We start from the raw sequence: 14,597 nt of genomic DNA, 5'->3' as shown, positions 1-14,597 counted from the left end.
TTCCTCCAGCACCAGTCGCACATCCGACTATCTGGAGCTACCCTGTCATACCCGCTGACAACACCTGCATCTGTGCGCGCCCGCCGCTCTTCATCCTCCGCGTCAAGTGTCCCATAACCCTCACGCCACCCAACTTTTCGTACCTTTGATAGATAATCACACGGAGGAGCAGAACAGAGCAGCTGTAAGTCAGAGGTGAACACTGGTGCCGCGTTCCACGCTCCGCCTCGTACCACGCATACCTAGCTTGCGTGTTGTCTAGTACGCGCAACATACATGGAGCCTAGCGTTCCAGCGTAACTTCCATTAAGCTCAAACGTACTCTTCATCAGGCGATATCCCAGCTTATGCGCATCTGCCTCGCCTACACCCGAAGCTCTTCCACCGCGCAGTGAAGTCCGGTTTCGCTGACACGATGCTCACTCCAGGCTCTTCGATTGCACGCGCCACTCTCACAGCTGCCGGGCACTCGACGTTTCTTTCTATCTGCGCAACCACAAGGACCCCTCCACTTGTAGAGCTCGTGAGTTGAGGCATACCGGCGGCAGTCCCTCAGAAACGTCTCGTTCACAGACATGGAGACGTACCACGGCCACGTCCGGTCACCGCAAGATGCCATCATTCTCTTCGAGGCGTGCCGCATGGGCGTTCTCCCCCGCGTCCAACGGAGACTGTCGGAGAAGGAGAGGCAGCAGATTAAATCAGGGTCAGTGTTTGTCTGGGACGAGCGGGAAGCTGGGATGCGCAGGTGGACGGACGGGAAGTCGTGGAGCGCGAGCAGAGTTTCTGGCAGCTTCCTAACGTACCGGGAGATGGAGGGCAAGAGAGGAGGCAACGGTATCGCTCAGCCAGCACAACCCGCCAAAAAGTCTACGCCGAAGTCAGAGTCCGGCTCGAAGAACGGCGAGTCTGACGAAGACGGGCCCGACGGGTACCGCTACAAGCCGGACGGCCTCATGAAGCAGTCGTTCAGCATTACCACGCAGACTGGACAGCACTTGCACCTCATCAGCTACTACGCACGGTCATCGGCCAACGCATCGCCCCTTCAACAACCCACTCAAGACCCAGCACTACGTCACATCAGGCCACAGAAGGGCATGTACCCGGATTCCAGCGTCACCGAGAACCAAAATGTCCCGGCTGTTACCCGCGGCCCTATGGCCGGCTCAGTGTCACCGTATGCTCCAGCATTGCAACAGATGAGCTCTTCGTACGGCCATCCAGGCGCTTCTCCGCATGGGTACGGACCGCCGCCCGGACAAAGCTGGCCACCAACGCCGCTTGGAACGCCACCGGCCTACTACGGCCAACCGGTCTATTATGTGCAACAAGGCCGCCAGTTTGTACAGTATCCTAACCACAGTTATCCGCCGAACATGTATCCACCCGCGCCTCCCACCGTCTTCGACCGCGTGCCCCCTCCGCTAGCCCACCCAAACTTTCCTCCTCCTCCAGCGCATCTGACACACTACTCCGCACAACAATCGCCCTACGCGCACAACCCTCCGTCGCACGCAGAACATGCTGCGCATATTGCACGTCAAGCGGCGGCTTACCAGCAGTCGATCAACCCAGGCCCCAATACCTCAGCTCCCGGGCCACAACTCCCGCCACCTAGCGGCGTGACGGCAGCAGTAGCACAGCAAGAAAACGTACCTCCGCTTGCAGCATCTCAGGCGCATTCCGCATCTGAGTCTCTCCCGCTTCCTGACCGCACAGCCCCGATCAACACCAATGTAGCAGCAGCAGCAGCAGCAGCAGCAAATCCTTCTCCAACAGCCAAAGTGGTCCCCCGAATCGACGCACTCATCAACAGTGCGCCGGAGTCTGGACCCGAAAGCGCGCAGAGCGACAGTCGCGCTGGGAGCAGGAGTCCAGGCAGCATGGCGCAACGCGGGGCGAAGGATATTCCGGGTGATCGGATGGGATTTGCTGGGAAGGATCAGAGTATGCTTAGGAGATTGGACAAGAGCTTTGCAGTTTGAGGGGGGGGACCGATATTCGAAAGTATCAGTCTTCATCAACGTCAGTAGCAAAATGGCAATCTTAACCATCTCGACCCCCGACAAGCCACTTGGTAGCAAAGCAACTTCAACTCAGCTGTCGGGCGGGCGGCTGCCGCTTCTCAGCAGCCCGAAAATCCTGTCGCCTCGGATTGAGACTATTCATGTATCGTCACCACCGCCCTCAACTCCTGGACCGCGGCGAAGTAGGGATGTAAGGATTGCTGGCGGAAGAGGAAAATATCAGGGCTTAAGGACTAGCGCAGATCCTTCCAGATGTCGAGGCGTAAGAACGGGTTTCAGATTTTTGGTCTGGGCGGTTTGCTGCATTGGGTGGCGTCTTCCATCGCTCAGGATCCGCGTCGCGTGTGTAGCGCCTTTTGCGAGCTCTGAGTGGAACCGCGGTATCCTAGTCGTTTGACATGTATTCGGGTGCCGTTGAAACATACTCTGGCTCGAGTATGCTGCGTACAAAATCTTGTTAAAGATGTACTTCAGCTCTTGTCTAAAACCGTGACATGACGAGATGCACAGGTCTAACACCACATGATCGGCTCCAACTCTAAGTTTCCCCTCTCTGCTCTTCTTTTCCCTGAGTCAGTCGCCACCCTTCGCCTCCTGTCGCCAACTCACACCCCTCCACGCGTGAGCGCTTCATCTCCATGGTGTATCACAGCCCCAACACTAGATCCCTTCCACGACCCCTGTTTCAGCACCCACGCCTCAGTCTCACGACCACCAGAGTGGGCCGCAGTGCCTATAGTTTCGCCTCCTCCTTCAGCGTGCCGATCTTTAGCCGTGGCTGGTACTTCTTAAGGACGGATTCGTTGTGATACTATACGGGGCGGCCCATTCAGTCAGCTCGCAAGCTCATTTGGCAGAATCACGTGCAGGTAGGCCGGCCACAGCGCTGCCGTAATAATACCCCTTGTCCCGCGCCCTCCTCTTTTCACCCTCCCCAGTACTCTCCTTCCTCTCTTCCCCGCTCCTCCCTCACCCTTTCCTGCCCTTCCCCATTGAATCCGCGGAAAAAGTCTCAACGCACCTTCCAGAACTGCTTGGTCGCGTCCTTTCCCCCAACCCTCTTAAGAATCTTCGCGCCTCCCGGATGCTCATCCACGAATCCGCCCAGGCTATAGACGTCGTTGTCAACGATGATGTATAGCCCATCCTCGACACTGCTGTGCGCCGCGACGTCCTTCTTTGTGAATTGCTCGGACATAGTTGGGGTGGTGGGGTGGTGGGACGTTCGTTGGGGGGAAAGGTGGAGAGGAGAGTGGTATGCGTGATGGTGAGGTTAGCGGTACGGGTTCGGCGGCGGTTGATGGAAGGTTGTGAGAGGTGTACTCTCTTTTGTTGACAGAAAGAAGAGATGAGGCGTTTGTAGAGAGGGATGGTTTGGCAGATTGACAACGAGTGTTTTTACCCCGGATTTGGGAGCGGTTCGGGAGCCGAGGTTCGTTGTCGGCTGGGATTTTCACGCAGCGAGTAATGCGTGACTGATTAGGGAGTTCGTGATTGGGTGGTATGACTCGGGAAGATCCTGAGGCGGGTTTCGATCTTGATAGGACTGCAATTTAATTAACAGGAATACTCACTTTGAGCGGGTTGGCGGGTGTGCATGTCGGGCTCGACGGCTGTTGCTGTATTCCATCAACGAAGCTGGAGGGAGCACAATCAAGAGGCTAGTATTTCCATCTTTAGCGTAGTACGATAGGCATACCCGATGTATTGTGCTAAACGTCTACTATTCATACTTAGACAAGCCTACGTAGCTCCATAACAGGTAAGTGACATCGTGCATCAGCTGCAGGTCAAGACCATGACTCCTCAGCCGGAAAGATGCTTCACTCGCATGCCCCGCCAATACGCCCAGCAAGCGCCTGAGATGTCCATCACAAACGCCAACGGCAAAGCAAGCCGCCCAGTAGTCTTCCAATCCCCTGTCCTTTCAAACAACCCTACTCCACCCTTAAATCCACCATATCCACCTCCTCATCCCCTCCACTCCCCACCCCCGCCGAAGCAATAAACGGATGCGCGAGCGCCTCCTCCGCGGTAATCCTCCTACTAGCATCACACTCGAGCAGCCTCTCCAGAAATGCACACGCCTCCCTCTCATCTTCCTCTAGTGCCTCCCTCTTGCGGTTCGTGCACCACACCACGATCTTCTCAAACCCGTGTCCATTCTCGCTATAACTGGGGATGTTGGTCTCGAACGCCTGGCCATGAAGTAACGCCGTCTCTCTCATCCTCCGCTTGCCAAAGATGGCAGTCAGCTCAAGCAGCGCATCGATGTCGTCCGCGGAGTGGAAGAACGGAAACCGGCGACTCAGCAGCGTCAGTAATATCACGCCCGCGGACCACATATCGATCGCCACCGTCTGGCTCGTGCATTTCAGCAGGACCTCCGGGGCGCGAAATCCCCTCGTCCCAGCCCTGTTCGCCCGCCTCGACGGCCGCTGATCCGTTTTCGGGTTCGGAAAGCTAGGCGGCTGGTTGGCGTTGTTCACGAGGTTGTACGCATAGACCGAGTTCTCGATCTTAACCCTCCGGTCTCCGGGCGGCAGGTTGCAGTCGCAGAAGTGCCAGTCCGTGCCCTCTCTTTCCGCGAGACCGAAGTCGACCAGCACGCCACGGGAATGCTGGGGCGAGTACAGGAAGTTGGTGGGCTTGATGTCGCGGTGCAGAATCCCGTTAGCGTGCACCGCACGCAGAGCAGTGAAGAGCGACCGGAAGTACAGCCTCATGTCCCCGACCGTCATGTCGCGGAAGTAGTCGCGGAAGTCGCGGTGCTGGAAGTAAGGGAGGATTGCTACGACTTGGTCGGCGTGGCGGAAGGCGGTGATGAGTGGGCAGACGGAGTCGGAGGCCCGGAGGTCGTGCAGGAGTTCCAGCTCATTGAGGATGCGTAAGGGGGAGGAGGTGACGTAGATTTTTTTGATCGCTACGTAGCGGGCTTGTCGGCGTCGGTGGGGGTGTCCGGAGGGAGAGGACCATCTGGTGGCGAGGCGGGCGTCGATGTCCCAGTCGTTGTGGTAGTGGTCGTAGAGGAGGTCTTCGGCTTTGTAGACGGTTGAGAAGGTGCCTGTATCGTACTTAGCATGGGTGAAACGACGGAGGTCTGCGCTCACTGACCCTCGCCGATGCGGTTTATAAGACGATATCTCTTGTTGATGTTTCGAAAGCTCTCTTCGAAGCGTGCGATGTCCTCTGCCACTGCATCTTCCACTTCTTCTTCTTCGCTGTCGTCGGACCGCGTGCACCCGCTCTCTTCTAGCGGTCCCCTGCTCTCGTCCATGCCCGTCCCCTCGTAGTCTTCGGTGGGCTCATCCTCGGCAATCTGCATCTCATACTGCGGCCGCGGCATCTTTCCGTCTTCTCCTCCCCGGCGCTTTCTGAGAACTGCAGTAGCCTTTGATTTTGGTGGTGGTGGTTTCGAATTACATGGTGGTGGTGATGTTTGAAGGTTGATGTTGGCGGGGGCAGACGCGCCTTCGCGTTCGCCAAGCAAACGTCAACAACGGAAAGCTTCGCCAAAACATTCGTTGCGACACTCACCACTCCATATGCGCCGACCTACATTCTGCCTCTCCTCGCTATAAGTTTGTAGCGGTGCGCAAATATGGACGACCGCATAGACTTCGACGTCAATGACGCCCTAAAACACTACCTCTCCGACCCCTCCACCGTCCCTACGCCCGAAGCCCCCTCCGCGCTCGCCGACTGCGAAAATGACGCCGAATCCCTCACGCCCGCCCTGGTCAACAGCGTTCTGAACCCGATTGTCGACGCCGTCGCCGAGAACCCGGATGCCATAACCCAGAGCTCGACTTTCGACTCCTTACAATTCATGCTAAAGTGCGCCCCCACTGCCCCCGCTGAAGAGTGCAAGCACGCCTATATACCAGACCCTGAACCTAACTGTGCTCTCTTCAAACTCTCTAGATGTTCTTCGTTACTCCCCACCTCCGCGCTCAGCAAGATTCTCGACCTCGTCGTCTCGGGCCTCGCGGCGGAAGCAGAGACCGCGAACGCCGACCTCGAGGATGAGCACGAGGGCGTCCAGCACCACAAGCAGCTCCTCGAGATCTTTGCCTTTCTGCTACAATGGGCCATCACGGCCGTCGAGACAAAAGCCGCCGAGAAGCCCGCTTCGTCCACCGCAGGCCGAGGAAGAGGGGGGAAAGGCGCGAAGCCCAAGGCGGGTAAGGGCCAGGACAAAGATGCCGCGTGGGATTCTTCGGCACAGCTGCAGACGGCGCTGGATGTCATGAGCAGGGTGCTGAAGCTGAAACTGGCGCGTGTCTTCGTCACGACGAGCGAGAGGGATACGTTTGTGAGCTTGTTCACGCGGCCGGTGTATCTGGTGCTGGAGAGCGAGGCGAGGTGTAAGAGCACGGCGATTAGGATGCATGTGTTCAAGGTGCTGTGTGTTGCTGTGAAGCATCATGGGCATGCTTTTGGTGAGTATGTCGAGATCGATGGGGTGTAACAAGCTGACGACAAGCGAAGGCGCCCAAACCTCCATCATACAGAATCTCTCGTACTTTGAGCATCTGTCCGAGCCAATGGCAGAGTTCCTCCAGATTCTGTCAGAGCAGTACGATTACCCGCAACTAGCGGAAGAGATTCTCCGGTATGCAGCTGAGGTTAGTTCCAATAATAATGCAGGGAACTGACAGCTTGTAGGGAGCTAAGCAACAAGGAGTTCAACAGCAACGACGCAAAGGGACCGAAATCCGTCTCAACCTTCATCACTAAGATCTCTGAGCTCGCACCTCGTCTAGTCATCAAGCAGATGACACTGCTCGCAAAGCTGCTAGAAAGCGAAGTATTCCCCCTTATCATGAAGCCAGTCTCACACCCGCTGATTCCTCTAGTCCTACACTCTCCGCTGCGCCATCATCGAAGTCTGCGGCAACCTCATCGCCATGCTCAGCAAGCAAGAAGACTCAGAAGGCTCCGAGAAGCACAAAGGGCAGATCAATGCCTTTTTCGACGTTCTCGAAGAGCGCTTCCTAGACGTGAATCCTTACTGCCGCTGCCGCGCGATCCAAGTGTACATCAAGCTGTGCGACCTGGAGATGAAATTCCCCAAGCGACGGCAGGCGGCTGCTGAACTTGCAGCCAGAAGTCTAGAGGACAAGAGCAGCAATGTCCGCCGCAACGCCATTAAGCTCCTGGGCAAGCTGATCTCGACTCACCCCTTCGCGGCGCTACATGGTGGACAGCTCGCTTACAAGGACTGGGACGCACGCCTGCAGGCCGTAAACGCCGAAACAGCGGCGCTCAAACCGCCTGCTGAGCTCGAGGAGCGAGAAAACCGCAATGACGCCACAGTGGACGAGAGCCTACTCCAAGACGCAACCCAAGCCGAAGCCCCACCAATTCCAGCACCCTTGACAGACGAGCAGCGCGCCGCTGCAATGGAGAAAGCCCAGGCCGAAGCCGCAACCGCGGAAGCCCTGCACAAGCTCCAGTTAACACGCCGCTACTATACCGAAGCCCTACGCTTCATCACCGTCCTCGATGCCGCCGCGCCCACGGTGACCCAACTCCTCTCCTCGAAAAACAAGTCCGAGGTCATCGAAGCCATAGACTTCTTCGTCGTCGCCGACGCCTACAAGCTCGGTAGCGCGCGAGCGGGTATCCGACGTATGCTCCGTCTCATCTGGACGAAGGGGAACTCCGATGAAGGGAAGGGCGTCCAGAGCCACCTCATCGAGTGTTACAAGGGCCTCTTCTTCAACGCGCCGGATAACTTTAGCCCGAACGACGCCGCGAACTATGTTGCGCGCAATATGATTAGTCTGACGTTTGGCGCTACGCCCGCGGAGCTGACGTCCCTGGAGCAGCTCCTTAGTACCATGATGAAGGGCGAGCTGATCGGTGAGTTGGTTGTGCAGAAGCTGTGGGCCGTGTACGGCGTCCAGCGGCGCGAGATCTCGGCGTCGCAGCGGCGGGGCGCGATTATCGTGCTCGGAATGCTGGCGCTCGCGGACCCGGACATCGTAGTAAGAGAGATGGAGGCGTGTCTGCGTATCGGGCTGGGTGAGCTCGGGAGGCAGGACCTGGGTCTCGCGCGGTATACGTGTGTTGCGCTCCGCCGGATCAACAGCAGTGGCCAGGGAAAGAAGGAGGGAGCGGCGGAGAAAGTGGCACCAAGACTGCCGAATGACCACGCTGTGCTGGTCAAGCTCGCGGCGATGTGCGAGATCGTGTCGGATAGCAAGGAGTGGTTTGGTGTCGCGGAGCAAGCTGTCGGGGCGATCTATGCGCTGGCCAGGCATCCGGATACGCTGTGTTCGGACATTTTGCGAAGGAAGACACGACATGTCTTCCAGACACCGCATCCACAGTCCCCACGAGAGGAGACACCGGCACCAGAAGAGGTCAGCCAGCTTGCTTCTCCGCCGCCGGAGACGCCGCCAGCTCCAGTAGAAGCCCGGAAGAAGGAGAGCACCCAGAACTCCGCCATCGCCCTCTCCCACCTTCTCTTCCTCGTCGGCCACATCGCCATCAAACAGATTGTGCACCTCGAGCTCTGTGAACAAGATTTCAAGCGGCGTAAAGCCGTCAAAGAAGCCCTCACTTCCTCCTCCAAGGCCAAAACGCCACGAAAGTCTCTTGCACCGCCTACCGCCTCGCCCATCAAGAAGAAGACCAGCAGCAAAAACGCCGCCCCCCAAGCCCCCGACGACAAAGACGAACTCGACCTCATAGCCGGCACAACCGAAGACGACTTCACCGACGCCATCGCCCACATCCGCGAGCGCGAGCTCCTGTACTCGCCCCTCGCGCTCCTCTCCTCTTTCGGCCCGCTCTGCGCCGAGATCTGCGCAAACAACACCTCCTACCCCCATCCTTTACTCCAGAGCCAGGCCGCGCTATGCATGGCGAAACTCATGTGCGTCAGCGCCGAGTTCTGCGAAGCGCAGTTACCCCTTCTCCTCACGATCCTGGAACGCAGCAAAGATGCCGTGGTGAGATCTAACTTGGTCATCGCGCTAGGCGACATGGCCGTCGCGTTTAACCACCTGCTGGACGAGAACACGGAGTTCCTATACCGGCGGCTCAGGGACGGGGATCTGAGCGTCAAGCGCACGTGTCTGATGACGCTGACGTTCCTGATCCTAGCCGGGCAGGTGAAAGTGAAGGGTCAGCTGGGCGAGATGGCCAAGTGCGTTGAGGATAGCGACAAGAGGGTTGCGGAGATGGCGAGGATGTTCTTCGCGGAGCTGGCGACGAAGGATAATGCGGTTTACAACCATTTCGTCGATATGTTTGGTCTGCTGAGTGCGGATGAGGGGTTGGAGGAGGAGGGCTTCAGGAGGATTGTTAAGTTTTTGGCGGGGTTTGTTGAAAAGGTGAGTCTCACAACACTTTTGATCGTAGTTAAGGAAGAAGGGAAAGGGCTGACGAAGCTGGTCAGGACAAACACGCTAAACAACTCGCGGCGAAGTTGGCGGCGAGACTGCCCAGGGTGGAGAGTGAGAGGCAGTGGAATGACGTTGCGTTTGCGTTGGGGTTGCTACCGCATAAGGATGAGGAGATTCAGAAGCTGGTGGCGGAGGGCTACAAGATGGTTCAGGCAACAGCGTAGGGAGTTTGTTAGGTCAGCGGGCGTTGCTATGGGTAATGCGTTTTGCCAGTTAAAACGAATCGATCTTTCTCTTGATACGTGTTCTACGAAGGACGGGGTATTCACTGAGGAAGCGGTCGCTTGACGGTGCGCGACCATAAGGCTTCTCAACACAGGATCTAGGTGCTTGCGGAGGTGGACTGACACATTAGATACATCTTCAGCGAACAGAAGGTGCAGATTCAAACTATACAAACTGGTTGTTGATGTTTCTTGATGGCATTGGAGATCGGTCAAGCGGCTGCCGCTTCCTCAGTAAATACCCCCTCCTTCGTATTCAATGGTAGCCGATCCCTTCCGGGAACTCGCGTGAGCTATCCACTAGCAGTGTTCTCAATCGCCCGACCGTTGGACAAACGAGGGTCCAACGTCCGACTCGCCACCACCCTCGCGTACTCCTACCGCTCCTAACAACCTTCCTCCGGTTCCTCCACCAAAGCCGCTGCCGCGCCATCACGGTATGGTGAGTGATTGAGTGAGGGAGGTGGTGATAGAGCTTCAATTGAGGTATTCAGTAGTTGACATTATGTGAGAGAGCAGCATTCGACTCCGCAAGCGTCCACCACCAATCACCATACGTTTTATCCTCTATCGACCAACCACCACGTCCTTGTTCAAGACCTCCGCTCTCGAACGGAGCTCCACCATGCAAAGAGCCTCACAATCAGGGCTCCGCAGCCTCAGATAGCCTGGCGGCTCGTTCAAAGCATCACGACGATAAACGGACGATGAACGGACGAGGGTAAACGGACGTTATTTCAACGAATTAGGCGCGGACGACTGAGAACACTGGGCGGGCCATCCACCGAGACTCTGAGCTTGTATTCCAAAGCCCGAATAGGCCGGCGCTGCGGTACCTCTACTTCAATTTCGTAACCAGCATACTGAAGCGACATCGTTATGAATGCCAGGGCTGGCACTTCGATATCATCCGTCATGCAGCGGGACCAACCTGGGCCTCGCCTGGCGGCTGGCTAAGGAAAAGTACGCTTAGATACTAGCCAAGAAGATTGGCAAAATCGAGGACCTCGATCAACTCTTCCGTGGTGTTGTTGAGCAGATGTCTCTCGTGCCGGACGGGAATGGTACCGAAGCGACCGCGGACGAAGAAGTAGATGGTGACGAGGTCGTGGCACACCTCGACACACAGGCCGAGTTCAGGAAGATGCAAGAGAAGTATGAAGAGGAGATGGAAGATGAGATGGAAGATGAATACTAAATTGCGGGGAGAGCGAGTGGGCCTTGAGCATACCCTCGTGATAGAGACAAGCAAGTTCTAGACACCGAGCATGCACATAGTCTTGTCACTATGACAACGAACAATCCATTCCTCAAAGTACTTCCTGATTGAAAGCTTGAGGCATTGATATGGTCGGTCAAATATCCACGCGAGTGACAGAAACCGCCGGACTTACAACTCACTCCCAAATCACCGAAATCTGTTAGATTCACGACGTCTCTAAAAATCTTTACTCTAGCCATCCTACGTCTAGGTATAGCTTGCATATGTTTATGTGGCAGCATACCACGAAGGATTACGCCTATTCATGACCTCCCTAAGCTGACTGAAGACCTATCTGTTTTTCGGAGTCCGGCAATTTCTGTCACCCAGGTGGCAAGTTAGTTTAAGGGCGATATTGAGGAGGTTGCGAGGATGAATGTCGTCCAACCCGATCACGTGCCGATGCAGAGATCCGCGATTTCGCTCCAAACATCACGCGCGAAGCTGCAGCCGACTTGCGCGCAACTGTCGACGATGCGATCTAGATGTACTGACACATTGTCTTCTAGCTTACGAGCGCGGTCGCCTTTCGTTTGCCGAGCATGTCTCCGCCAGAACTCGCAGAAAGGCCAATCGCTGCCACTCATAACCTATACCTCTAGACGCACGCTTCAAACTGAGGTGGCTCCGAAAGTCGTCCCCTTCAGGAAGCAGCTCAAAGACGAAGCTAAGAAGAAACGCCTCGAAAGTGTTCCTAAGTCTTCCAAGAAAGCTAAGGGAAGCGATCCGAAGCTCGAGAAATGGGAGTTGACAGTTGGCATTGAGATACACGCCGAGCTCAACACCGCAAAGAAGCTCTTCTCGAGCGCGGCCACCTCGAGCAATGATGCGCCAAATACACACGTAGCATTGTTCGATGTCGCGTTCCCTGGAAGCCAGCCTCACTTTCAGAGAGGGACGCTGTTGCCAGCGCTGCGCGCAGCTATTGCCCTCAATTGCGATATACAGCGGAAGAGCACGTTCGATAGGAAGCACTACTTCTACCAGGACCAACCAGCAGGCTATCAAATAACACAATACTACGGTACGACCGGCAGTCTCGAGGACGAAATGAGCGACAGCTAACATCGGCCCCTAGAACCCTTCGCGAAAGACGGCCACCTAACCCTCCACTCGCACGACGGCATCGACCCCTCAGACCACCCCTCCATAAGAATCGGCATAAAACAAATCCAGATGGAGCAAGACACCGCCAAGACCCTCCAGCAACCCCCTTCCACCCACCTCCTCGACTTCAATCGCGTCTCGCACCCCCTAATCGAGATAATCACCCTCCCTCACATCCACCACCCCGCCACCGCCGCCGCCTGTGTGCGTAAAATCCAGTCGATCCTTGGCTCTGTCAACGCCGTGACCGCAGGCATGGAAATGGGGGGGTTGCGCGCGGATGTCAATGTCTCGGTGCGTGAGCGGCATCGCGCTGATGACGCGAGAGCGGGGCACTCGTACTATGGTGTCAGGGGCCTGGGGCAAAGGACCGAGATCAAGAACCTCAGCAGCTTCAAAGCCGTCGAGGACGCCGTGATCGCGGAGCGGGATCGGCAGATCGAGGTGCTAGAGGCTGGCGGGGTGATCGAGGGTGAGACAAGGGGGTGGACGCTTGGGAGTACGCAGACAAGGAAGCTGAGGGGGAAGGAGGGCGAGGTTGATTATCGGTATATGCCGGATCCGGATTTGGGGGCTGTGGTTGTGGGTGAGGTGCGTCCTTGTGAGGGGAGTGGATCGATCGAGGATGTAGCTTATAGTTTTATAGGATTTATTACATCATCTCAGAAACACGCTTCCGATGCTGCCTGATGAGACTGCTGAGACGCTGGTTGATGATCCGGGGTACGGGCTAACGATGAAGGACGCGAAGACCCTTGTCACGCTCGATGATGGCGATCGGCTGGATTACTATTTGGATGTCGTTCAGATGCTGCGGCAGCACATGCCAGAAGACTTACAGTCATCGAGCAAGATCGGGAAGGTTGCAGCTAACTGGTGAGTCTTCTTCTGTTTCTTCGGTTCGCGTGCCAGCTTCTTTTGCTGCGGCTGGCATTCTGCCCTGCGTTCATAAGTCATCTCTTTCACTGTATCAAGCACATACGGCCACAGACCAGAGAAAACTGGGTATCCTGTCCGCTCTGCCACTTCATAAGCTTTGAATCGGTAGATTAGTAGTTAGGTGGGTGACCACTAGCGAATACCTACTGCTGTATGTTTTTGGATCCCTTTTGCCGAGTACTTCAAGCTTTCAGAGAACATAGCGCAGTTGAGTTGGCCCCTTTCATTCTGTCACTGACTTGAACAGGGTCTTGCACGAGCTGGGTGGCCTCCTAGCAACCGCAGGGCAGCCCTGGACAGCCAACACCGTCTCCTCAACCGCACTCGCCTCAATCCTAGCGCATCTCCTCCAGCGCCAGATCACGGGACGTACAGCAAAGCAGCTCCTCTCAACAACCTTCTACGGTGACACCCGTTCCGTGCAAGAGACCATCGCTGAGGAGAACCTGCTGCTTCGACCCATGGCACGGGAGGAGTACGAGGCTCTTGCGCGGGAACTGATAGACGCGAACCAGGACATGGTGAAGGCGATCAAGGAGAAAGGACAGAGAGGGAAGGTCATGTGGTTCGTAGGGCAGATGGTGCGGAATGGGGAGGAGGGAAGGGTGGAGGCGGAGCGGGCGGAGGAGGTTGTGAGGGAGATGCTGGATGTCAAAGCGTAGCATGTGTGGCTGCTGAAGCTGCTGGAGGGGCGCTCGTTTCTACAGTCGGTGTTCTACGGTTTGGCTGGGAGTTGGCTGGATTGGGCAACGCTGCTTCCGCCGTAGAACGGCTGTGTGAAAAGTGGACGTAGGTTAGACGCGACGGGACTCGGCGAGCGCATCGCGAGACTATAGGACTTAAACATATGCAGCCAGACTTCTCGCTGCCGGACTACCGCTGTCAACGTCACGAAGCACTCTTCGGCCCAAAATCGCAAAAATCGGAACCTTCGCCAACTCAGCAACAACATCTCTGCTCTTAAGACACAAGAGGCCCACGGGTGGTGAGGGCTACTTTGGTTGATTCGGGCTCTCAAGTGCTTCTGGGGCGCCCATTTTCACGTCCGACGTTCTATGTTTTCTCAAGATGTCCGGATCGGGCAGGACCGCCTCCGTAGTAGAACGTCGCAGCACAAGAAAACAGCGTACCTTACGGAGCAAAAACAAGCGCACCCGCTCGCAGCACTTTGGTGTCCACCGGTAATGCCACAAAGCAATCCTCGCTCCAGGACCGTGAACTCGAGAGTGTCAGCCGCCATCATGCAATTGCGACTTTGCCTGTGCTGCCGTGGCCTTGCGCTCACGACGAGCAACGTTGAGATGTGAACATGCGCGTTCAGTCTTTATGCATCAGCACAGCGGCGGTAGAAATCGACATGAGCTTGAGACTTCAAGTCTTGTTGTGGGCGCTGCACGACAGCCACAGCAGATTTAGTATCGCTGAAGCATTTCTGCAATACAGACAGATTGGTAGCTGCGATTGGCCGTGCCTGTCATCCCCGGACACGAGCCCCTTGTTTGTCTTTGCTTTGCCCTGCAGACCCAACATCCAGGTTTTGATTTCTCCCGCAGCTTCTCCTCTGTGGCATCGATTGGACCGTCCTTTTCAATCAACTTGGTTTGTGATAGAAACCGAT

The 14,597-nt window shown here is 56.3% G+C and overlaps 5 protein-coding genes across 5 annotated transcripts; 3 read left to right on the top strand and 2 right to left on the bottom strand.

The window, feature by feature from the left end:
* Positions 1-575: 575 nt before the first annotated feature.
* On the top strand, positions 576-1,988 carry W97_03139 (uncharacterized protein; the record flags this gene model as incomplete). The annotated part of the gene is made up of 1 exon (XM_007781038.1): positions 576-1,988. The coding sequence occupies one exon, from the start codon at positions 576-578 to the stop codon at positions 1,986-1,988; it is 1,413 nt and encodes a 470-aa protein (XP_007779228.1).
* A 775-nt stretch (positions 1,989-2,763) lies between these two features.
* W97_03138 (cytochrome b5) lies at positions 2,764-3,228 on the bottom strand (the record flags this gene model as incomplete). The annotated part of the gene is made up of 2 exons (XM_007781037.1): positions 2,764-2,841; positions 3,052-3,228. 2 exons carry the CDS (start codon positions 3,226-3,228, stop codon positions 2,764-2,766), a joined length of 255 nt encoding a protein of 84 aa, XP_007779227.1.
* A 739-nt stretch (positions 3,229-3,967) lies between these two features.
* On the bottom strand, positions 3,968-5,376 carry W97_03137 (CDC7 protein kinase; the record flags this gene model as incomplete). The annotated part of the gene is made up of 2 exons (XM_007781036.1): positions 3,968-5,094; positions 5,145-5,376. The coding sequence occupies 2 exons, from the start codon at positions 5,374-5,376 to the stop codon at positions 3,968-3,970; spliced, it is 1,359 nt and encodes a 452-aa protein (XP_007779226.1).
* Positions 5,377-5,631: 255 nt separating this feature from the next.
* Positions 5,632-9,612, top strand: W97_03136 (condensin complex subunit 1; the record flags this gene model as incomplete). The annotated part of the gene is made up of 6 exons (XM_007781035.1): positions 5,632-5,867; positions 5,955-6,472; positions 6,522-6,645; positions 6,699-6,840; positions 6,890-9,376; positions 9,442-9,612. 6 exons carry the CDS (start codon positions 5,632-5,634, stop codon positions 9,610-9,612), a joined length of 3,678 nt encoding a protein of 1,225 aa, XP_007779225.1.
* Positions 9,613-11,407: 1,795 nt separating this feature from the next.
* W97_03135 (uncharacterized protein) lies at positions 11,408-13,641 on the top strand (the record flags this gene model as incomplete). The annotated part of the gene is made up of 4 exons (XM_007781034.1): positions 11,408-11,957; positions 12,012-12,631; positions 12,687-12,916; positions 13,227-13,641. 4 exons carry the CDS (start codon positions 11,408-11,410, stop codon positions 13,639-13,641), a joined length of 1,815 nt encoding a protein of 604 aa, XP_007779224.1.
* Between the last annotated feature and the right edge of the window lie 956 nt (positions 13,642-14,597).

Source organism: Coniosporium apollinis, assembly GCF_000281105.1.
Source record: "Coniosporium apollinis CBS 100218 chromosome Unknown supercont1.12, whole genome shotgun sequence".
Taxonomy (NCBI): Eukaryota; Fungi; Ascomycota; class Dothideomycetes; genus Coniosporium; species Coniosporium apollinis.
The sequence above is the reverse complement of the archived record's forward strand: the minus strand, read 5'-3'. Positions and strand labels throughout refer to the sequence as shown.